Source organism: Lepidochelys olivacea (assembly GCF_965140295.1).
Source record: "Lepidochelys olivacea isolate rLepOli2 genome assembly, chromosome: 2".
Taxonomy (NCBI): Eukaryota; Metazoa; Chordata; order Testudines; family Cheloniidae; genus Lepidochelys; species Lepidochelys olivacea.
Genome location: NC_140412.1, coordinates 64698537 through 64724319, shown reverse-complemented (window position 1 = coordinate 64724319; position 25783 = coordinate 64698537). Strand labels below are relative to the sequence as shown.

At 40.7% G+C, this 25783-nt stretch overlaps 1 protein-coding gene across 6 annotated transcripts in view; it reads left to right on the top strand.

The window, feature by feature from the left end:
• Nucleotides 1-25783, top strand: part of NKAIN3 (sodium/potassium transporting ATPase interacting 3) — a gene marked incomplete at its 3' end in the record, with an annotated part of 514515 nt that overhangs the window by 459631 nt on the left and 29101 nt on the right. For 4 of the 6 annotated variants that reach the window (XM_084619356.1, XM_084619355.1, XM_084619354.1 and 1 more), the window contains exon 5: nucleotides 8172-8232. In XM_084619356.1, the coding sequence (XP_084475482.1) occupies nucleotides 8172-8232 (61 nt within the window). Of the gene's footprint in view, nucleotides 1-8171; nucleotides 8281-25783 lie in introns of all 6 variants that reach the window. The other 2 variants (XR_014710250.1, XM_084619357.1) reach the window with 1 other exon arrangement.

Here is a 25783-nt window from a genome sequence, read left to right as displayed (position 1 = left end):
GTAGTTCTGAAATTTCACATTTGAGTTCCTTCAAAACTCTTGGGTGAACACCATCTCGTCCTCGTGACTTATTACTGTTTAGTTTATCAATTTGTTCCAAAACCTCCTCTAATGACACCCCAGTCTGGGACAGTTCCTCAGATTTGTCACCTAAAAAGAATGGCTCAAGTTTGGAAATCTCCCTCATATCCTCAGCCATGAAGAATGATGCAAAAAATTCATTTAATTTTTCCATAATGGCCCTCTCGTGCTTGAGTACTCCTTTAGCATCTCAATCATCCATTGGCCCCACTGGTTGTTTAACAGGCTACCTGCTTCGGATGTACTTTTAAAAAATGTTGCTTTTACTTTTTGAGTCTTTGGCTACTTGTTCTTCAAATTCTTTTTTGGCCTTCTGCATTATATTTTTATACTTCATTTGCTGGAGTTTATGCACCTTTCTATTTTCCTCACTAGGATTTAACTTTCACTTTTTAAAGGATGCCTTTTTGTGTTTCATTGCTTATTTTATGTTGTTGTTTAGCCACGGTGGCACTTTTTTGGTTCTCTTACTATGTTTTTTAATTTGGCGTATACATTTAAGTTGAGACTCTATTATGGTGTCTTTAAAAAGTTTCCATGCAGCTTGCAGGGATTTCACTTTTGGCACTGTACCTTTTAATTTCTGTTTCACTAACTTCCTCATTTTTGTGTCGTCCTCCTTTCTGAAATTAAATGCGACATTTTGGGGCTGATGTGGTGTTTTCCCTGCCACAGCGATGTTAAACTTAATTGTATTATGATCACTATTACTAAGCGGTCCAGCTATATTCACCCTTTGGACCAGATCTTGTGCTCACTGAGGACTAAATCAAGAATTGCCTCTCCTCTTGTGTGTTCCAGAACTAGCTGCTCCAAGAAGCAGTCATTTAAGGTGTCAAGAAACTTTATCTCTCCATCCCGTCCTAAGGTGACATGTACCCAGTCAGTATGGAGATATTTGAAATCCCCCACTATTATTGATTTTTTTAATTTTAATAGCCTCTCTAATCTCTCTGAGCATTTCATCCCGGTCAGGTGGTTGGTAATATATCCCCTGCTGTATTCTTATTATTAGAGCATGGAATTACTATCCACAGAGATTGTATGGTACAGTTTGGTTCATTTAAGATTTTTACTTCATTTGATTCTACATTTTCTTTCACATGTAGAGTCACTCCCCCACAAGCGCGACCTGTTTTGTCCTTCCGATATATTTTGTACCCTGGTATTACTGTGTCCCATTGATTATCCTCATTCCACCAAGTTTCTGTGATGCCTATTATATCAATATCCTCAATTAATACGGGGGACTCTAGTTCACACAGCTTATCATGTAGACTTCTAGCATTTATATATAAGCACTTTAAAAACTTGTCACTTTTTAGCTGTCTGCCACTACATGATGTAATTGAATGGGACTCTTTTTCATTTGACTGTTTCTCATCAGATACTACCCATATTTTATCATCTTCCATCCTCTCCTCCTTACTAGGGCATAGAGAATCTCCATTAAAAGATCCTCCCCTAAGAAATGTCTCTGTCCGAACCACGTGCTCCTCCACAACTGTCAGCTTTCCCCCAGCCCTTAGTTTAAAAGCTGCTCTACAACCTTTTTCATTTTAAGTGCCAGCATTACATTAGGCATGTAACAGCCCTATGCCCTCACTGGCCAGGCCCAGATGCAGAAGGTTTTGGTATGGATGATGCCACCATTCCAAATCATATTGCACACTACACAGTTTGTATACATTTTCCCTAGCTACTAACATCTATGTTTCTTGAATCTTATTGGTTTGAACATTGGATGATTATGTAAGAACCAATCATTTTGCAGCACATATAAGGATCAATCGCTTATGTCCTCACCTTATGTAAGTTTCAAGCTTAACAGTTCAGGGTATTCCCACTTACCTCAACTAGCCTGAAAATGCCATCTGCAGCACACCGCCTGTCATGAACTGGTTTACAGTTTAGCCTGGCACTCAAATCACGCTATCTTCAATTTACTCATGCCCAGCAACACCTATACCTACAATGACTTGGTGATTATGGAAGAAGAATTCAACTAACCACCTTCCTCTCGCATTTTGTTAGCCCAGACCATTATTTCCCATTAGTTCTTTATGAGAGCTTGCAGCTCCAACTTTTGCATTCAAGGATGATATCTTTATTTGGTGTTTCAGTGAGAGTTTCTTCAAGTCATTCATAGAAGTCATTAATCATTTCATTGTAAACTGCTGTTTTAGGGGCATATACCTGTATGATTGACATATCAACTGGCTTCTCACAAAGGTCAATTTTAATGATTCTGTCACTGATTGGATTATATCCAGACGCACATTCTGATGTCTCCTTGGATAAGATAAATGTAATCCCACTGTCTCTCCTGGGGGAAGTATAGTGCCTGATGATAGCACCAAGAACAAGAATGACCTGAGCCGTCATAAATGAATCATTAGAGTAGGAACATAAAATATGAGGAGCATGTATGAAGGGAAGCTTGCCATTGTGACCAAAGAATTGGAGAGGTGTAAGATAGAACTTTGTGGAATCTCAGAGCTTTGTTGGAAGGATAGGGATCATTTCATGACAATGGATGGATACATAACGCATTATTCTCTCTTATAACTTGGTCCCAAAAATGTTTAGGTCAAAGCCTATACCCTGAAATGCACCTGAAAAATATTGGCAGCAGAGTAACATGTTTCCTATGAGAAGTTCTTCTAAGCAAGTAACAAACGACCTCCTGCAGCAACTGAAATTTCCAAGTGGCATGATGTTACTGTTCTGATGCTTATAGCCAATGACAGTTCTTCTGACTTTGCCAATGAACACTAGTGAGTCAGGGCCTGTGGTCTTCAAGGCTCACCCCCACATACAAAGCACTGCAGTACTCCGATCAGCAGATGACAGTGGCATGGATAACGAGTAGAAGAGTTTTCATTCATGTTAGGCTATAGATATTCAGGCCTGTCTGTAAAGGCCTATACTCTAAGAATTTAGGTGTATTCTTATCACTTGGCTAGTTATAGAGGTATAAAAGAAAGAATCAAAATCACTGTCTGCCGGTGTAAGGACCTTCTCTTACTGTGACAGTCTGAGGCCCTGTTCTTAGGCTAAGATCTCTGGCTAAGCAGCAGAGGCAGCCATAAGCTGGTGTTAGGGAAAAAGGGTTCCCCTGCCGTCTAGGGTTAGGAGGGTAGCCTTCCCTGGACTTCTGTATTAGCCAAACAAAACACAGAGTCTTGGCTCTTTGATAAAGTGAGGCACTTTATTGCTAGCAAATACGACAGCTGAAGGGCTCACCAATTCCTTTTCAGAGGAAAATGGTAAAGCCCCGAACAAAGAACAGGGATGAGCTTTTATAGCTTGGTTCAACATACATTGTGATATCTCTTCCAGTTCGAACCGGTTAACCCAGTCTGTTTGAAGTTCTGGGGTAGGTAAGAGCATGGAGGCTTATCTGTATAAGGAATTCTCTCCCCAAAAGCAGGGAGTGCAGGTTACACACAGTTCACATTCTTTCTATCCATAAACAAAGTAGAAAGGACAGATAAGCATAGAAAAAAGACAGCAGCGTAGCTTTACATGATTATAGGGTCGCTTTCTGGGTTTTTTCCCTATCACTGGGAAGCGACCAGTAACATCCTCACATTCCAAACTACTCACATTGAAAGAAGGTGCTATTGGGCTGTTAGGAATACAATCCTGTCCTGATAGTGCCTATCACCTCCAGAGAAAGGGAAGTGCCTAGAAGATGTAAAAGGAAACTTAGTTTGATAGCATCCTGTCTGGCAAGAACTCACTTATCAATAGACACAGCTGGGAAACCCTTATGTCTTTATAGATGTAGTTGTGAAATCCTCACTTCTGTATTGTTTTGTCATTATAGTTTCCACTTTGCTATTGTTTATTTGCATGGTGTCTGTCTGGTTCTGTGATTGTTTCTGTCTGCTGTATAATTAATTTTGCTGGGTCTAAACTAATTAAGGTGGTGGGATATAACTGGTTAACTAATCATGTTACAATATGTTAGGATTGGTTAGTTAAATTTCAGTAAAATGATTGGTTAAGGTATAGCTAAGCAGAACTCAAGTTTTACTATATAGTCTGTAATCAATCAGGAAGTGTGTGGGTGGGGCGGAATGGGAATGGGGGTGGGGAATTGGAATCATGTTTTGCTAAGGGGGGGATGGGAACAGGGACACAGGCAAGGCTCTGTGGTGTCAGAACTGGGAAGGGGGACACTAAGGAAGGGAACTGGAATCATGCTTGCTGGAAGTTTACTCCAATAAACATCGAATTGTTTGCACCTTTGGACTTTGGGTATTGTTGCTCTCTATTCATGCGAGAAGGACCAGAGAAGTAAGTGGGTGAAGGAATAAGCCCCCTAACAATTAGAACTGATTGTATAATACAAAAAAATGCTCTGTTATTTGTAGTGTCATATTATTCACTGTTCTTGACAACTGGACATCACAGCTTATTTATGTAAATGTCTTCAAATCATACATGGTTCACAATTTTTCCCACAAATGATTATTCCTCTGGACGTGTATACAGGAAATGCATGCTGTTGGGCATCCTTTAGTCATTATTCTCTTATTCAAACAATTTTTGGGTGCAGAAATAAAACCAAATGACTTAGGTGACCACATCACACAACACAAATAATGAATAGCCAACAATCAAAGGGAAGTTGATGAGCACACCATATGCTGAAATTTGTACAGCACAACCAGAGGTTTCCAGACATGGAGGAAATTGTAGTGTGGGCTCTGCTGCACACCCATTATCATCACCTGCACCTTCTGAATTCATCATCTCTAGTTAATTTCCTGAGAATTTTAAATGTGGAGTTGTTTCTTTTTTTTTGTAGAATAACTTATAAATAACAAAACAAAATAGGTGTACTCTCCAGCAGCACAGTGCCCTTCCACACCCATTATCATCATCTGCACCTTCTGAATTCCCATTGCTAGTTAATTTGCCGAAGAACTTTAAATGTGTAGGTGTTTCTTTTTCTTGTAGAATAACTTATTATAAAAGACAAAACAAAATTGCTAGACTCTCCAGCAGTACAGTGCCCTTACACACCATACAGAAACCTTGGTTCATTACTGACTCACTGGAATGCAGTGTTTGAGATGTGGAGTTTGACTTAGACGTGGTCAGATATGGAGTTTAAGAAATATGGGAGGAGCAGTGGGAACACGGTGGGAGCAGTGATTGTGGGCATGGTGAGTGGAAAATCTTGGAATCAATGGGTATGCTGGAAGGACAGACTGCACTTCCCTGAGACCACTTCTAGTCATGCAGGACTAGCAATATCATCAATATACTGCTCTTAAGGTGCTTATGGCAATCTAAAGTTTTTCTGAGACTGCTATAGAATACTGCTTGCCCTGTGTGCAAGGGAAAAAAACAAACAAACAATTAAATAAAGGGTTTTGGGGAGGCTTTTAAGGCTAAAGTAATGATCCAGTAGCACAAAATACATAACTTTGATGACCCTCGTCTATGACGGCAGCAAAGTGACTTAGTACACTAAGTGCTTAATGCTTTTGTGCATTGACCCTCTGTTTTCTGAAGTTGAAGACAACTACCAGGTTTGGATCTGAGCTCAAAATGTGTATCACTGTATGTTTTCTTGGAGGGGTGTGAGGTGGGGGCGAGGGGGAGAATAGAGAGAGGAGAGAGAACCTCAGGGCATGCCTGTGTCTTTTACATGGTGCAAACTGAGGAGACAGTTTATTAGCAGTGCTGTGGCAGTGTACAAAACTTGACTTCTTATATTGGTGCTTTTGCTAAGCAGGTGTCAGTATAATACACTCTGTACCCTTTTATACGGCAGTTTGAAAGTGCCAGTAATGGTTTTGTATCATGAACTCTTATATAATTGAGAACCAGCCATGCTTACTGTCGCTTGAACATAACATCATACCTGAGAGCTTTCCTATAGATAATAGCATATTTTAGGCATAAATACCTATCCTTAATATCACAAAAAAAATTAATATAGCAAATTAGGTCACAAATATCTTACCCTGATTTTACCAGTCATGTAGCGTACAATGTGTGTTCTAGCATTGGGCCAACTGGAGAGCTAGATATGAGAGATGATGGCAGAAAAACAAGCTCTTTTTCTGGATTAAATGTTGTTTGAAGATTGTACTGAAATTGCTTTAATGAAAAAACATCCACAAGTAGTGCCTACGGTATTAATACTATAAATGAAATGCTAAGGGTCAGATTTAATGACCCACGTGAAGGATTACAACAGGCTTCAGTAACAGCTCAAGGAGTTTCCTACAGGGTTGGTGAAGAGATAAAAGTAGACCCCATGGCTCTCTTATGTATCATGAGCCCTGCAATCATAGAATCATAGGACTGGAAGGGACCTCGAAAGTCCAGTCCCCTGCATGAGCCCTCTGGAGGCTTCAAGGAGGAGAAGGATGGTGATGTAGAAATGACTGATGTTCTCTCTTCTATACAAGCAGGGGGAGTTCCTCACACAATGTCTATCACTTAGCTTCAAGTGCCGCATATAGATGATAGTTTATAGAGAACACATTTGACTGGGAACAATCATAAACAAAAGTACAGGAGTACTTGTGGCACCTTAGAGACTAACAAATGTATTTGAGCATAAGCTTTCATGGGCTAAAACCCACTTCATCGGATGCATGCAGTGGAAAATACAGTAGGAAGATATAGATATATACACACAGAGAACATGAAACAATGGGTGTTATCATACACACTGTAACAAGAGTGATCAGTTAAGGTGAGCTATTACCAGCAGGAGAGAAAAAAACCTTTTGTAGTGATAATCAAGGTGGGCCATTTCCAGCAGTTGACAAGAACATGTGAGGAACAGTAGGGGCTTCTACTCTGAAACCTGTCGTAAACAAAAGTGAAATTCTACTCCTCTTTGTCTTTGAGCAGGCTCCTTGGTATTGCTTGTAAAGATGCTGGCACAACCGAAGTAAAAGGCAGGGTGGCATGATTTCTTGCCTCAAATGTAGCTTACCCCTGTCTGGATCCTGTTAAATTATCTCTGTTTGAAACAGCTTATTCTTGAGCCTCATAAATGAGTGTGAAGAGCAATTTTATGTTAGAAATGGACCAGATTGCAGGTATCTTTAAAAATAAATCCCAGAGGAGGGTAACCCCCAACATTTCTACAAGGATTTCATATTAAACAGGTTGAACACTTGGCTATGTTATCTATATACTCAGCATATTTTCTCAAGAATAGAGAATATAGATTTCTAGGGCAGTACAGTTTAATGGGTATATTTGAGCAGTGGAATTGTCTCATTCCTTTATTATAAATATAAGAAAATATTTTGGCTACATGGGGAAGCAAATGGCGAGAGGCCCTAGTCCCTCATCCTTCCTCTCTAGAGCACTAGTCACGCTGGAACACTGGCTGAGGGCGATATTTTTGTGGGAGCCCCTATTAATATAGTGGCAATACATTTATGGTTTGCCGTTTTGGGTAATGAGACTATTTCTTTTATTTTACAATGAGTCTAACTTACAGGCCTCCCTGATAAAGTCTTTCCTGAAGTTGGTGAATTGTAATATGGCCTTTGCAATTAAATTGCATTGCAAACTTTCAAATGCCTAGTTAAATTTGTGTCAAGTGGTTTCACAAATGCAATAGGACACTTTATGCAATACTAACTGAAGCTGTAGTTACTTAATTATGTATTTACTTAACATGCAGTAAGTACATGTCCTTTTCAAATGTGAATCAAATGGGCAAGGGCCCTTTCAACTCCAGTCTGCCTTGGTAGTTAGTGTTCATGTGAATGGAATCATGTGTGCAAAAGAGACAGAGAACGCTCCTCAAATTGCAGTTACTAGTTAAAAATAATGGTTCAGATTCTTGCAATCAGTGGTACTTGTGCAACCATATAGATAATCAGTGGGGTTGCTTTAGTTAAATGAAGTTAGAATAAGGCTCTGCATGAGCAAAGGTATGTACAATGTGTCTTTGTATGACCATGTGCTGAAATCTGCCTTTAAATTAAGAAAATTTAAGAAAAACGTTTTGAAATACAATCTTGGCAGCTGTATTTACTGAGTATTTTTAACACATTTTCTAACTAACAAATTATTTTCCTCTTATTTTCATGCAGTTGATTGGTTTTGTGTATGCCTGTTACGTGATCAGTGTTTTCATGGAAGAAGAGGACAGCTGTAAGTACTGATACACATCTACTCATCTCTGGAGCTACAGTGTCTGGGGTGAGACTTAGTCTTGCAATAGCCAACTATAGAGACAAAGAACCACATTTGCAAAATGTAGCCTTCATTTGCACGTGGACAATTTTGTTTCTGCAAACACTCGCATGATGATAGAATTATTGTGTGCAAAACCCTCTTAGATGGATTTTGTGAACTACCACAGCTACATTAAAGCCATATTGCTCAAAAATATGTGAGCAAGACTGTGTACACCCAAGGTTTGGTGTATGTAAATACAACTTTGATTGAGGCCCCTTTGAAAATTTGTCCTGAAGACATTTAACCTTGGGTGTACACACCGTTACAACAGTGAAGTTAATGGCAGGCTACTCGACAAGTCACATTGGCAATGTACAATCCGGCTATCATTACACTGCAGTGGACACACACCGAGTGCTGTTACAGCCAGTTAGACACTTGAAATGCAGCTCTCACATTTTAAGTTTGCTTTTAACGAGAAAAATAAAACTAAGTAGTTTGCAAAGTTAGGAAGGAAGGAAGACCCTATAAAATAAGTATTGATCAAAAGCCAGTAAGGGAACTCTTCAAAAACCTGAATATGAACAAAACAGTCAGTCCAGCTGATGTGTGTGGCTCTCAGAGTTCCCAGGACTGTGAGTCAGCTTCTTACCCCCTGCCTCTAGTGGAAGCTGGGTGTCAGCTCCCTAGCACCACCAGCATTTCAGCCACTCAAGCACTCTCCTCTGGGCTTATGCCAGCCCTTCCATTGCAGGTTAACAATCGGTGCACCCCAATCCCTGAGTCCCTTTGAATTGTTCCCCTGTGATATTTAACCCCTGATGCTGGATACTCACAGAAATTCCAGATCCTCTACACCCAAAGGTGTGTAGGGTACCCCAGTTTCCCCTTAAACCAACACTCCTGTAAACCACACAGGACTTGTGAGCACTTAGGATAAAGCAAACATAGGTTTATTTAAGAAAGAATAAAGATTTAACTAGAAACAAGGGAGTGGTGGAAACAATGGATATGATACAAAATAAAATATAAAATGTGAACCTAGGTTTATAATGATCAATAGTTGCCTTTCTTATCTAACATAGTAGATTTTGTCCCAATGTTTAGTCTAAGACATAGTTGTCTGGTTTCTCAAAAACCAAATCAAATAATCCAAACGTTCATGAAAGCACCCCCCTCTGCCGGGAGTTTTCCTCAGTGAATGGATTGAGAGTGCCTTTCATAGCACTCTTTTATACTGAAAACAGTCTTTTGTTTCTAGTTGCAGGCAGGGTGAATCCCTGCTTTGTTCCAGAGTTCCTTTTTACCATTAAGTGGCTTTAATTGTCTGTCATTGATTTATGGTTTTGCATTCACTTTTCTGGGATGTGGCAAGGGTGGACAATACAACCTTGCATTTACCTCACCAGCTGACTAGGGAGAGGTGACAACTTCCTCTTGCTTGGATGGGTCATCACCAAAACACATTACCACCTGGTGACTAATTTCTACTTCAAGTCCATAAAGCATACTTTCAATATAAATATATTATTCCTTAAATGTTACCCAAACATACATCTCACAACCATTATGAGTCTTGACAAGTTACAAGCTTTCTATAGCTATCTTACATGTTGCTCTTTATGGGTAAATATCCTGTAAGACATGTTTGTGTAGTGAGTTTTTCAAGTCTGAGGTGAGAGCTGTTTGCAAAGAACAGGGGACCCTTTGCCAAGGAGTCTCTGAGTCACAGCATTTCTAAGGATAGTATAGGAATTAGCTAACAAACTTTCTGTACACCACGTAACTGTCTTCATTATTTTTAAAAGCCCTAGAGAACCACAATGATATTGGAAGAGTGAATAAAAGCAAACGTGGTACCAGCCTTTAAAAAAAGGAAGGAAGAGTGGTCCCAGCACTTACTCTTTCATACACAAATACTTACGTAGTCTAACTTCACCCTTTAGGAAAATAATGTAGTAAATGTCAAAAGAAAAATCACTAGACAGCTAGAGGGTAAGTAATAAGCAACAAACATGTTAGAAAGACTAAATCTTGACAAACTTGGTTGCTTTCTTGAAAGAACTACATGAAATTCATTTGGATTTTAGGAAAGCATGTGATAATGTCTCACAAAATCATATTGAAAATTGTAATTCAAATTGACTGATGGAAACTGCCATATTTTGCTTGAAATCTGTGTGAAGGACCATAAATTAATTGTTATTACATAGTATAAACAGTACTATATTTCACTGAAGGGAACTCTCTAGTGGGGTACAACATGCATGAGAATAAGGCCAAGTCTACTTAACATCTTCTTTTAGGTCTGGAATGGAGAGGGAATAGCAATGCTAAGTTGGGAAGAGATGCAAATATCAGAGAGACAGATATTATACAGAGAGGCCCAAGAAAAATTAGAAATATGGACAGAGACTAACATAGTGAGTTAGAAATATGAAAGTTGGGGTCAATAACCTGAAACACATGTTTTGAATGTTAAGGAGAACCTAGATAGCAGTAATTCTGAAAGAGATAGTAATGGCCAGCAAATTAGTAATGAGTGTGCAGTGCAGTGTGACAGAAAAAAAGCCATTGTGTTTTGAGGTGCATAAACAGAGTTCTTGCTTAATGGATCATTGTGGGATGGGAGTGGGGAGATAATAATTGTCCTTATATATATGGCTCTGGTAGGACTACACCTGGAACATTACTTTCAGATCTGGGTATTTTACTACCAGAAACATAGCAACAAATTTCATAGACTAGAAACATCAAATGATTAGGGCTGGTGGATGCACTGATTAGAAAGGAAGTGCCATCAGCTGTTTTATGACTAAGATGCTTCACACATTTGCACCTTTGAAGACTGGCTCTTTACTTTTTAAGTAAGTCATTTTCTGTTCTCAATGTTGCTCAATCCTAAATAATAGTGTGCTTCATAAGACAAATGTTTTAGTGATGTACATAAAGAAATACACTGTTCTCTCTCACCAGAAAATAGAACATACTATTGGAAAACGTAATCAACTGCTAAAAATGCTATACCATTTGTATTCAGCACCTGACAACAGGTTTATAGTCAAGTGCATTAGCCTTGATCCTACTTCACAAAACTCATTGACATCAGCAAAATAAGGATTTAACTCTGGGCTGCTCTTGCAAGCTGCTGAGTATTCCATGGTGTGTTACATCAATTCCCTTTGACATAATGGAGAATTGAGGGTGTGTCAGTTTCAGGGTAACTGTGCCTGTATTCCTCCTTTGTGGTCCCTCAAGGGCACATGCTTAAAAGTTTCCAGCTCCCAGCTATCACCTCTCTTGGGTGGAGACCCACATCTCTCTCTCCCTCCTGACCAGGGTTTTTTAAGGCTGCACAGTTCCCAGCCTACACTGTGATAGCAAGCCAGACTGCCTAAAAAGGCCAGCATCTGTGCTTTGCTTTCTCTCTGAAGGCTATGAACAGTGTAATTGCCAATAATTGCAAGTCACCACACTGCTCTTTCTAAGCAAGGATATTTATTCTTAAGATGAAAGCATTCCAGAGAAAACATCAAAACACTAAAAGAACTTGATGTGTGCTAAAAATCTTACCAGAGGTCACCCCAACTCTAACCTCAGGATCTGGTAGGTGTCAGTCCTTCAAAACCCACAACTGGGTTTTTCCCATGGCTATAGGTTCACAACTGTCTCAGATTCAGAACCAGAACACAAGTTGGGCAGTTCAGCCATTTTTTATACAGCTTGGACCTCTGATCACCAGTTTCCAGGAACAGTTAATCAGTAGACAATCACCTTCTTCTCAGGGTGTAAGTTCAAAAGGCTGGATTGTTTCATAATCAGAGGTAGGAAATTTGCATTAACCTCTCCCTAGGTATCCCCCAGGAAATCCTCTTACCACTTACTATGCCCAAAAATTCTAGTCTTGTCTGGCACATTTTCAGTATAGTCCTTTGAACTCCCAGGTCTCCCATCTGTCATAGTCACCACCACCACCACACCCACACACCAAAAAGAGGTTACATACAGTCCCAGCCCACAATGATACATTAATCATTCATTTAATATAATAGACCCCAAAGATATTTAATTTAATATGGTCTCCCAAGGATATGGCAAGACACCCCCATATCTATCATAGAGGCCACTCAATACTTCACAGGCTCAGATCCTAACACATTTAATTAGGGGGCAAAATACAGCAAGTGATACAGAATAGCCTTGTGCATGTTTTTTAGAACTTTAGAGAGGTCACGTATCTGAAGTCAGTTTTTACTTGTCTCCACTATATACCAATGACAAACAATGTTTTGTTGTTGGATGCAAATTGCAATTTTAGATATCCAGTGAAAGTTTATTTTAATTTAGCTCTCCATCTTTCATTGGGATTGGTATGCTTTGGCCTTTTCACTTGCTCAGTTATACATTTTCCAAATTCTCTTGGGCATAGGCTAAAATTTTACTAAATTTTCTCAGTCACCATAACTGCATCACAGGTTTTCTTTCTCTGGTGTACTTTTCAATACTAAGGGCTAAATTCCCACCAAGAATTTGGTCCTATTTATTTGAAATGGGGTCAAGGCACTTTCACGCTTACAAAGATCTTTGTTATGGCATTACATGCTAGCAAAAAACAAAGCAAAAAAAAAAAACCAAACAAACACTGAGAGGCACTATATGTAAGTCTAAGATAGATACATCTTAAGAAGGGAATTCAATAGACAAAATATTTTAGTCACCCAAAAGTTTGGACAATGGGTCAGTGTGGCTGAATTTATTATTATTATTTTATTTTTTGCCAAGTCTGTGGAAAAAGTCTTTCAGACATGTAAGAATAACAGAAACAAAATTAAAACATTTACTTTTACTTATTAATTTGCATTTTAATGCTTCTCGTTCAAATGATTGGTAAAATGAGCCGGTCCTGTTGTAGATGAGAATGAGATCTTTTCCACTGTTTTATAATATATTTTTAAGATGATAATCTCAAGAAACAAGATTTAAAAATCATTTTTCAGTTCAAACAATCAAGGATCTTGCAATTATGAGGGTGATATTTTTCTATTAGTATTTAAAAATCTCAGAATTTAGCAGAAGGCTAAACACTGCTGATGGGTATCAAAAAAGCTTGACGTCCAATTGAGATAAGCTCCCCAACATTTGGATACATATCCACACTTTTTCAAAAACCATTCAGATCTGCAAAATTGAGCTACAAATCTCGGAGAACAGGCACTGTTGCATCATAGACTTGAATTTGACACAACAGCCTTTTCATGACACTTTGTTGCTTTTGCTCTTGGCTGGAACCAAGTTACTACTCTGAACTGAAAAAGAATTTTAAACAAAGTGAATTAAATGTGCTTTGTGGCTTTTTAATTTAGAGTAAAGGTTTGGATTGGTTCCTATTTTTGTGGAATCAGTTCCCCCATCACTAGTAGTTCTACTGTTCAGGACATTGATACTCTCATTTACTTCCTGTCAGCATTTGTTTTCTGTAGAAGTAGCCCCAGAGACTGAGCCTTCATTGGTACTTAGAATATAAGGTCTTCTTTCAGCAGCTCTCATTGGTTTGTGGAAACAGTTTTACTTTAAGAAGCGTCACTGTTTTGCCAAAGATGTCTTTCAAATTCCAAAATCTTCCCATAATCATTCCTGATTAAACTCTAGCAGGAATATAGAGAATTTTAGAATTTCTTCTTCACCTTTGCCTTATCCTGTCAATCGGAGTCTATGGCACTTGTTCTTCATCTGCAAGTGTTCTTATCAAGTACATCTTTCAAGCTGATACCAGCCTTCTTCATATCCTCCTTCAGTGTATCAAACCACCATTTTGGGGGTCTTCCTTATGGTCTTTGTCTCATAATGTCTATCTCTTGTACTCTCTACCCCACATATCATTTTACACGACCCAGCCATTTCAGTCAATATTCCCTGGGCTTTTCCATGATGGGTAGCTACCTGTATCATGACTCACACCATTTCATTATGTAGCCTATCAGCTCTCATCTTGCCCAGTATCGACCTGAGCATTCTCATTTTGACAGCATGAAGTAGCTCTTCTCTCTTCTTCATTGGCCAGCATTACAACCCACACATCATAGCTAGTCTAATCATAGAATGATATAATCATAGAACTGGAAGGGACCTCAAGAGGTCATCTAGTCCAGTCCTCTGCACTCAAGGCAGGACTAAGTATTATCTAGACCATCCCTGACAGGTGTTTGCCCAACCTGCTCTTAAAAATCCCCAATGATGGAGATTCCACAACCACCCTAGGCAATTTATTCCAGTGCTTAACTACTCTGACAGTTAGAAGGTTTTTCCTAATGTCCAACCTAAACCGCCCTTGCTGCAATTTAAGCCCATTGCTTCTTGTCCTATCCTCAGAGGTTAAGAAGAACAATTTTTCTCCCTCCTCCTTGTAACGACCTTTTATGTACTTGAAAACTGTTATCATGTCCCCTCTCAGTCTTCTCTTCTCCAGACTAAATAAACCCCGTTTTTTCAATCTTGCCTCATAAGTCATGTTTTCTAGACTTGTAATCATTTTTGTTGCTCTTCTCTGGATTGTCTCCAATTTGTCCACATCTTTCCTGAAATGTGGCACTAGGATGACCAGATGTCCCGATTTTATAGGGACAGTCCCGATTTTTGGGTCTTTTTCTTATACAGTCTCCTATTACTCCCCACTCCCGTCCCATTTTTTCATTCTTGCTGTCTGGTCACCCTATGTAGCACCCAGAACTGGACACAATACTCCAGCCAAGCCTAACCAGCGTTCATTACTTCTTGTGTCTTGCTTACAACACTCCTGCTAATACATCCGAGAATGATGTTTGCTTTTTTTGCAACAGCATTGCTCTGTTGACTCATATTTAGCTTGTGATCCACTATGACCCCCAGATCTCTTTCCGCAGTACTCCTTCCTAGGCAGTCATTTCCCATTTTGTATGTGTGCAACTGATTGTTCCTTCCTAAATGGAGTACTTTGCATTTGTCCTTATTGAATTTCATCCTATTTACTTCAGACCATTCCTCCAGTTTGTCCAGATCATTTTCAATTTTAATCCTATCCTCCAAAGCACTTGCAACCCTTCCCAGCTTGGTATCATCCACAGACTTTATAAGTGTACTCTCTATGCCATTATCTAAATCATTGATGAAGATATTGAACAGAACCAGACACCGAACCGATCCCTGCGGGACCCTACTCATTATGCCCTTCCAGCATGACTGTGAACCACTGATAACTACTCTCTGGGAACGATTTTCCAACCAGTTATGCACCCACCTTATAGTTGCTCCATTTAAGTTATATTTCCCTAGTTTGTTTATGAGAAGGTCATGCACGACAGTATCAAAAGCCTTACTAAAGTTAAGATATACCGCATCTATCGCTTCCCACCCCACTCACCCCTATCCACAAGGACTGTTAACCTGTCAAAGAAAGCTATCAGGTTGGTTTGACATGATTTGTCCTTGACAAATCCATGCTGACTGTTATTTATCACCTTATTATCTTCTAGGTGTTTTCAAATTGATTGTTTAATTATTTGCTTCATTATCTTTCCGGGTACAGAAGTTAAACTGACTGGTCTGTAATTCCCCGGGTTGTCCTTATTTCCCTTTTTATAGATGGGCACAATATTTGCCTTTTTCCAGTCTTCTGGAATGTCTCCCGTCTTCCATGACTTTTCAAAGATAATTGCTAATGGCTCCGATATCTTCTTAGTCAGCTCCTTGAGTATTCTAGGATGCATTTCATCAGGCCCTGGTGATTTGAAGACATCTAACTTGTCATATAGTCTTTGTTCTGTAGTTTACTTGGCATGTTCTTTTAGCACAGAGAATTTCCATCAACTTCCTCTGTTTGCATCAAGAGTTCTTCTTACGACTCCTAACATGCTCATCGACATTCCTATCATGGCTCAACTCTGTCTTGAAGTATTTGAATTGTTACACAGACTTTAACTCAATCTCATCTAGCTTTACTAGCTTCTCCTTGTCTCTCTCAATGAAGCAGAGCATGTGTTTCATCTTTTGTCAACTGATTCATCCACTATTTTCTTCTAATGCAGCCCTCCATCATTCTAGGTCCCTGTGAGGCGGTGCATCAGCACAACAGCACCCCCCCTGTCCAACCGTGCTGTAGCCCCTGAACTCACATAGCCTAGCAGAGCAGTCAGTCTATTCCCAGTGCCCAGGAGGCTGAAAACGCTTTGTTTACTCCCAAGTCCATCAGGAGATCAGGAGGGAAAACAAGGCCCACCCTCTCCAGTGGGTTCGAGCTCAGGGCCCTCGAGGTAGATAAGCAGGATTCTTAAGTGACCTAAGATCCTTCCTACCTTCCCCTGGATCTCTGCAGGCTCTCCAGCCTGTGGATCAGTTCACCCCCTTCTGGGCTGTTTTCTGTGGGCGGCTCTTTAGTAGTTTGCTGGCAGGAGCTTCTTTTTCCAGCCTGCTCACTCCTTTGGTAGCCACCCTGCCCTTCTGCTTACCGGCCCCTTTATCCTCTCAGCTGCTCTGAGGTTGCTGAGCTAGCATGGAGTATGGACACCCCATAACAGTTCCTTTCCAGGTTGTATTTATCATCATGGCACAACATAATGTAATTAGCAAAAAGCATGCTGCATGGAGCCTCTCCCCTGATCCCCTGTGGCAAGGTGTCCATTTACAATCATAAATAGGAATGGGCTTAAGGCTGATTTTTGATGCAGGAGTACAATCACAGTGAATGATTCACTGTAGCCACAGCTGCTTCTCACTACTGTTGTGCTACCCTTGTACATATCCACAATAATCTGAATATATGTCTATGGCAAACTGAGTGGCTGCAGGCATCACCATGTCAATTCACTAGGAACTCTGTCATAAGCCTGCTCTAGGTCCACAAACACTACATACAATTGCTTTCATTTCTCCCTATACTTCTCCTACAACATTCAGGCTGCAAACACGGCATCCACTGATGACCTTCCTGGCATAAACCCAGATTGGTTGTTACTTACTTGCTGCTCCATTTCCTCACAGCATCTTTTCTCAGTAATTCTTTCCAGCCATTTCATTGGGTGACTTATTAACCCTCCCTGATGTTCATGGATCTCAACCCTTTCCACTTTGCCTCTTGTATTCAGACAAAGTGCACTCTCCTTCTATTCAGTTGCTCAGCTACTTCTCTTGATTTCCCAGTCATGTTCCTGCATTCAGGGAAGCCAGACATAGTTCTTGGGCTCATTTCTTTAACCTTTGTACACTTTCCACAAACACCAGGTGAAGCAGTTGCACTTTGCTTCCAAGGAATACCCTAGCACTGTATTGATATACTCCCTGAGGATGAAGCCCCATAGCATGTGTGATTGGCACAACATTTATAAGATGGCTGGCCATGCCTGACGTTCTTGAGATCAGAGTTCCTTCTCCTAGGTGGATGGCCTGCCCTGGCTAACAAGACCCATCTGCCTGGAGAATATTTTTAAAATTGTATATGGCATAAAAAGGACCAAGATAAGTGCAGCTACTTTGTGTAGTCCACCCTAGCTGTTCCAAATATCACACAATAGTATCAAGCCAGCCAGCTCAGAGCAATAGCGAATTGGGCATGTTCTAATCTATCCAAACACTGGGTCTTTGTCGAATAAGAAAACTGATGCAGTGTAAATATTGCTAGTTTACCATGGATTAAGAAAGAATCATGCCCTCCAGAAGTGTACACATGGCTTCTGGCAAAGGCTGTTCTGTGAGCTTGTGTGACAGGGAACACTCATCACCAGTGCTGCCTAGTAGACAGGCAGGTCTGTGGCAGGTTGTCTCCCTCCCTGGCATTCCCCCTTTTCCATTACAGTTCTGTCTTGTGAGTCTATCCCTTCTTAAATAGAGACTGGGAGTGGATGGGTCATTACACAAAGTAAAACTATTTCCACCCCGCACTGTTTATTCCACCCCGCACTGTTCCTCAGACATTCTTGTCAACTGCTGGAAATGGCCCACCCTGATTATCACTACAAAAGGTCCCCCCCCCGCTCCCCCTCCCCGCTCTCCTGCTTAATATCTCACCTTAAGTGATCACTCTCCTTACAGTGTGTATGGTAACACCCATTGTTTCATGTTCTCTGTGTATATAAATCTCCTCACTGTATTTTCTACTGAATGCATCCGATGAAGTGAGCTGTAGCTCACGAAAGCTTATGCTCAAATAAATTGGTTAGTCTCTAAGGTGTCACAAGTCCTCCTGTTCTTTATCCCTCCAGCCAGCTCACACTTTCCTATCCACCTCTTCTGCAGTACACAAAGAAAGTCCAGAGCCAGGGAAGTCTTTCAGTGCCTGCAAAGGTGTCATTGCTTTCTCCTTAGTTCAGGGACTTGCGGCCCGAACTCTTGAGCATTCAGGGTCTTCCCCAGCTGGATTCCCTGCCAAAAGAATGGCTTCTATTGTTGTCCTGTCTTTTGGAGTTGTAAGGGGAGCTAAGGGCCCATCCTCTGCACTAGACTCCAATCCAGAGCCCAAGAGTGGGCAGCTAAGTTTTGCACCTTGGGATGCTAAGCAGCAGCCTCCCTGGATCTCTTCCTACCTAAAGTCCCCTTTTCCCCCATGGAGTAAATTAAAGAATGAAAAACAAAGTTCCTGACCTTCATAAACAGTCACCAGTCTCTCTTTTGCAGGCTTTGTTGTCCTGCTTTGAGCAGCGGGGGTTGGACTAGATGACCTCCTGAGGTCCCTTCCAACCCTGATATTCTATGATTCTATGATTCAGGTCTCAGGCAACAAGAAAGAACTCCCTCTGAGCAGCTCTGCCTCCACTTTGTGCAGGCTTTGCTGATGTGGCAGGGCAGCGGTGCCTGGGCCCAGAGCTGCTCCTTAACCCCTTAGCCCCTTGTTCTCCAGTGTGGGGTTTTTATATCCCATCACAGTTTGGGATGGAACTAGAGACAGGAATCTCTTTTCCTTCACCAATTACGTCCATTTCAAATTAATCAGATTTTCACACAAATCACAAATGAGAGAGTTTTAAAGATTGGGCGAGCCATGGAATACATATGGTTGGCCAGCTCTTTGCCAAAGAAGTTTTTCTAACTTATTTAAAAATCAAAACCAACCCACCCTTCCATGGTATCAGTATCTACAAGATAGGCATTTTGTTTCTCAACTTTCTAGAAAATTTGTATTATATACAGAAATCTAACTTTTATAGAATCGATGGCTTCTGGTCAATGAGGAAACAAACAACAACAACAACAAACTATAACTAAGTTATATCAGCTTTAGCAGACAACTTTCCTAACAAAGAAATGCCCATATTTGATATGGTGGGAAAAAAGATTTGGATAGACCAATTACCCTGGAAGAATGGGCTTTAAGATGAAGAAGAGTCCCTGCAATCTCAATCTGTTGCATGATAAAAGAAAATGTCTTTAAGAAACACTGTTAATGGTTCCTTACACCATTCTGATTAAAATATAAATATATTGATATAGATTGAATGGAATAAATGTTGGAAAAATTGCAGTGAAATAGGTGATTTTAAACATTTTAATACAAGTGTGCAGCATCTCTCCTCTCTTTGGAAGCATTGGTTAATGTATAATATTGCAGCATTTGGGCAGAAAATAAATCCTAAACTATTTGAGACAGACTCTCCCTAATTAAATATTCTCAGAATTATTCTGTGCGCAAAGTTAAGCCTAGTTCTTGGACTGAAACCTGTCAGGCTGGCTTAAACATTAATAACTGATTCCTACTTGGTTGCTAAGCATTGCTTAAATGGATTTGGGGGCTAGCACTTCAGCTGATAGACACTTTCTGAAGGGTAATAAATGCTTGAGGAAACATTTATTTCCAGCTATTGCTCTTCTTACTTGTGTTTCAGACTGTAGTTAACTTTTACGCAGAAGGAAGATGATTGCAGGTCAAAGAGAATGAAAAGGAAGCCATGTAAAAGGCGTCTTGCTGTAGTGGGGTTAATACCTTCTTCTTCTTGCACCCTTGTCCATCATTCATCCTAATGAAAAAGTCTATTTATATCTCTTCCTTTTATTTTTTTCATTTCTTCCTTTGTAGATCTATCAATTTACATGAGCCTTTTGGAGAGACTAAAAGATGTGAAATCTGTAATCATAAAAACCTGTCACTATCCTGTTTGTAAATCATTTTCTCTTAAAAAATGGACTGAGAAGCTTGTTACCAGCTTGTCAGAGTTACTGAACGTTTTTTAAAAAGTGGAGTCTGGAGGCAAGGCAAAATAATTATTTTTAAAACATGATTAACCTTTATAAATATTTTGTAGACTTTCTTAGTGGAACAACCAATAACATTTTATTACCACTAAATGCTAGGTTATAAATATAACATCTGCATGTCTAAAAGGGGTAGCTCTGAACGGTGTGTGCATCTCGTGAGATGGCAGTGGGAGTTCGGTTGCATGTGAACGAAATGAGTCAGGAAAAGGATGTGAAGTAGGAGGAACGGAGTTGCCACAAAACCATCAGTTGTGATTCAGCATTTGTTACACAGGCAACACCAAGACCCAGATGGTTAACCAAAGGAAGTTGAAATCTCTCCTGTGTCTGAGCAGAGCTACAGGAAGCTTCCATTGTCCAAGAGGCGAAGGCATTATCCAGACAGCAACACCACAAAACCAAAGTTAATAACTGAGTAGTCGAATGTTTTATGCCGGTCCCCTCTATATCAAGGCTGTTGTCAGAGCTAACATATTTTGAAAGCTGAATCTGCTTATTTTTTCTCCCAGGAGGCTCTTTTTTAATGAAAACATTTCATTATACTGTAATCTCTAGTAAAGAAACAGCCAGGTGGCATTGCTAGACAAGTCTATTAATTAACACATAATATATTATTATCCACACTAAAAAAACTATAACATTGTGCTCTATGAAATATAACATTTCATTTATGCCCACCATTGAACATCTGTTGTGAACAGTCAAATAAGCAAGAGGTTTACTTCCTGACATTGTTTAATATTTACATAGTTATACAGTGGGTGATAAACTCCCTATGAATCCACTCTCTTTTGTGGGAGGCAATAAAGAAGTGGCAATGAATTCCCAAGGACTTGGCAACATTTAGCAGTAGACATAATTCTGTTAACATTGTGCTGTCGTACAGGGGCCACCCCATGAATTTTTCACATGGTACACACAATTGAACCCCCTCATGTCCAGCCCCCACCCCGCCCAGGGCTCCCTGCCACCCTTCCCCTGGTTGGTTTCCCCATGTGGGCACACACTGCAGCTCCCAGGTCTTGAGGCTGTTGCTGAGCAAGTCCTGCAAGCAGAGCAGAAGGGACATGTGCATCTGGAAGAGGGACAAAGCTGGGTAGGTCCCCAGGACGGAGACCTGATGTAGGAGCCAGCCCTATGGCAGGGGAGAGGAGGAGCAGCATAGGTCACCCCACTGCCCACTCAGGTTTGGCCCCACAGCCTCTCCATCGTGACGAGGGTTGAGTGGCAAGACCAAAATTTAGTGAGTAGGGTTGCACCCTTGTGCCAGGGGGTCACAGCACTGCTCAGGAAGGGCTGCAGGGCCAAACCTGAGTGGCATTGCAACTTGCATGTACCAGGTTACACTGCCACTCACTCAATTTTGGCCCCAGCCTGATGGAGTGCCACGGGTCCAAACCTTAGTGGGCAGTGAGGTGGCCAGTGCTGCTTCTGCTTATTGCTGCCATGGTGCCATCTCCTGCACAAGGGCTATCCCAGGGGTCCAGCCTGGCCTTGTCCTGCTCCTAGCAGCCTGAGCACTGAGCACCCCTGCCAAAAGTGCGAACCATGTGTAACGTATTTATGGCTGCGGGCATTGTTGAACAGAAATTCACCACTCAGCTGACGGGACAATTTTTATCAAATCAAATCTTTATCACCCAGAAGTAGTGATCAATTACAAGTGGAAAGCACTTTGGGAACCCGATCCTTTGTTATACTCACTGTATATAACTTTCTGTTATCTTTCCTTATACATATGTATTAACCTATAATTTGCCTATTAACTCGTCTCCTCTGTCAGTACAGGTTTTGTGCTTGCTCAAATCAGTCTTTTCTGGTTGCGTGGTTACTTTTCTCTTCAGCATGCCTTGCAAACTTGATTACTTGGCCATTTCTTACACCTGTGCAATTCAACTTATGCTAAGTAAACCTAAGTAGGCTCCATCAGGCCTGAGCATGTTTTCACTCCTAACACTCCCCACTATGAAGCTATAGAATCCTTTCTCAGGCTTCATCCAGGCCTGTATTTCATATACATCTCTGCTTCTCCTCAATTGCTTAATCAAAATCCAAACCTGCCAAATCAAAACAATTTACAGAAATATTAATATGCCTTGCACAATTACAAAGCCTGTTGATATCATGCATATCCACAGATGTTCCCCAATATTGTACGCTAATTCCCACTGCAGAGCATTTCCCCAGTGTGTCTATATTGCTTTGAATACTTCAACTGTCCTGTTTTCAAGTCAACAAATGTTCTGTGCGCCTACTCATTAAGGCTTTCACATTTAAATACAATGATGGTGTGACTCGGTTTAACTGTACCACAGTGTTTAGGGATGCACTAATCAGAGGGACATCAGCTGATACCTTGTGGATCTGATGTTGGGGAACTGGATAAATTATCTTGTCCTCTATTCAGGTGACCTGCCTGGGACTAAGTAGAACATCGCCAATTATAAGAACATGTTTGAGTCCCATATTGGAAGTGTCCAGCCCACGAAGTTACACAATATTTGCCTCTCCAGCCTTTGCAACCTTGGCTTGACCTTATCCCCATTGCCTCAGCTGTACTGTGCCATTTTGATTTCATCATCCAACATGAACCCACATGCCAGCAATGCACTTTGCTGTACCTCACAATGACATAACCAGGTACCTCTTGCAACAACATAAGTTATCTGTGACTTTCTAGAACCCCCCCATCCCCCCACACACACACACATACACCTGTTCTTACCAGCATCTGAAGATGGGTGACAAATTCTTTTAAGATGCAACTCGCCATGGTTGGTTCCAATGTCCCTATGAAATGGGCACTATATATACTTAATGCCTGACTTAACCTGAAGCCACGAGCACCACTGGCACCATACGGTGGATCCACGTCTCATTGACTGCACATCTTTTCTCACTATAATAAACATCTGAGTAGCACTGGACCCTGCACCAATCTATCTGTCATGAACTGTGCAGTTATTTGGAATCTGCTATTATATCATCACACCAACTGGAAGACTTCATATGGTTGAATCCTTTTGAAATGCAGTCCTCTAGACTTACGTTTTATTAGAAGAGGATTTTCACCATAAATCAAAATAGTTACCTTATTGGCACTGTACAGGGATGACCAAGAAAATGGCTGACTGCCTTTCAGCTGCATTATGTATGACAAGAACCACAAGTATCGCAAGACAATAAACATCCTAATTAAACGTATTGAAAGTAGGAGGCTTCTGAAACTTTCAGAACAGTGGCCAGCAGTTCCTAACTTAAACTGTCATTAGGAATCTGTGAGATGCTGTTAGTATTATAATGACAGGCAATGAGGAGAAACACAATGTGTCACTAATGGCTAGTACTTCAATATGCTTGACTGACCATCACAATAGAATGATAATAGGCTTTACTAGCTGGCACTGAAACAACATTGTTGCTGCCCGATTTAAAGCATTCCCCTGGGTTTGGAGTGTTTTTATAAGACAGCAGTGACTAGCTGTATTTTAGGAGACTTATATGGATACTTGTATCTTTCTGAGCTGTCTGCGCCAGAAACCTCCAAAGATTAACAGTTGGGTCAGCCAAGAGCATGATGTGCTATTGAAAATGGAGGCAGGATGAAGTCACAGCCCTGGTGTGTCCCCCAGGCGTGCCTTGAGCTGTGACCAAGTGTGGGTGGACTTCTCTGACAATGCTTTTTTTTGTTCCATGGGTTCTACAGTTATTGTCTGTCTGGAGATGAAGTGTCTAATCTGGCAGTTCTCAAATGTGGTTTCAGGAGCTCCAGGGGCCCACGGAGCATCTGCTGGTGCTCTGTGAAGAATCTGCTGGCTGCTCCCCCTTGTTTCCAAGCGTTAAATCACATTAAAGACAGTTGAAAATATATAAATATTTTGGTAATATCACTTTTCTATTTAAGACGTTGCTGTAGTTGCAAATGTTATATGATTGTGAGTGGCAGGGGAGATGAAACATGAGATCATGAATGCAGAGGTGTCCATGAGACACACTGTCTTTTGAGCCATGGGTCACCATGTGAAAATTTTTGAGACAACTTTTCTGGAGCTAATCAGTGACAACTTTTCTGGAGCTAGTTTTCAAGCCACAGATCTGGTAGATTATTTTCCCTAGTAACCTGGCACCACTGATGAGGCATTGTGTGTTCAGCTGGAAGCTGATTGTTTATATTCATACCCCACATATTTCCTGTGCCACTTTTGCCCTCCTTTACCAGCCCCATCTTGCTAATAAAAAGGATGAATCTTCTATGATGATCTTGGAATTCCTTTGATGCCTTCCTGCCCATCAGTAAACCCTAGTACATGATGCTTTTACATCACAGGATTAACTTGAAATCTAAAATTGCTCCTAGACTAAGCTAACACAATGCATTCTGAAGTAAATAATGAAGACAAACACAGCAAGGGCCATTCTGCTCCTTAAATTATCCCTACATGTTACTTTATTATTTACACTGAAGAAGTATGCAGTAGTCTCATCCAGCATCAGGATCCAGTTTGGTAGATGTTGTGGAAACATGTGGATTGATAAATTCCCAGCATCCAGTAGCAAAATCTATGGGAGCTACACAAAATAAAAACCTGTTTAATACTATCAGCACTAAAGACAGTGAGTGAAATCCTGGCCCTGCTGAAGTCAATGGTAAAACTCACATTGATTTCAATGGAGACTGTATTTGACTCTCTTATTCTACTTCAGAATAATGGACCTGCACTGTGACTCACCCCTTCAAAAATATCATGACAAGTCAAAAACTGAGAAAAGAAATCTATTTTAGCCTCTGCCCTGCAGGTCAACAGGCAGATTGAATAGAGTAGTCTTCATCTCCGGTTCTAAACTGTCATGCAGTATTGCTGTGCACTGTTAAACAATTGTTGGGCTCTGTCCCAGTAGTGATGAGGAGATGGTACCCAGACATGCTATAAAAGTGATCCCTGTATAAAAGTGTGGTGTGGAAGATCCTCACCCCAGCCAGGAAGGAGTTAAAGAGCTCCTCTGTGCGCAATCAGAGCAGCTGTGAGGCTTGTCAAGCCTCAAGATGGGCAGGTCCTTAGAATAGAGAATCTCTACTCAATGCACAGCAGCACTCTGAAGGAGCAGAGCTGCAACTCAGAGCTTCTTGGTCCCTGGAAGCAAGGATTTCTGACCAGGGAAATGGCTTGAAAACCTAGGTCTCCCTGGCCCTCTCAGAGAGTAGATGGACTGACATTTTTCTCTTTTTTTCCTCTCTTTGGCTCCTTGAAGACCTAGCACTCTGCTTTTTGTGGCCTGTGGCAGCATAGTGAGTTTTTGTTTGGACTAC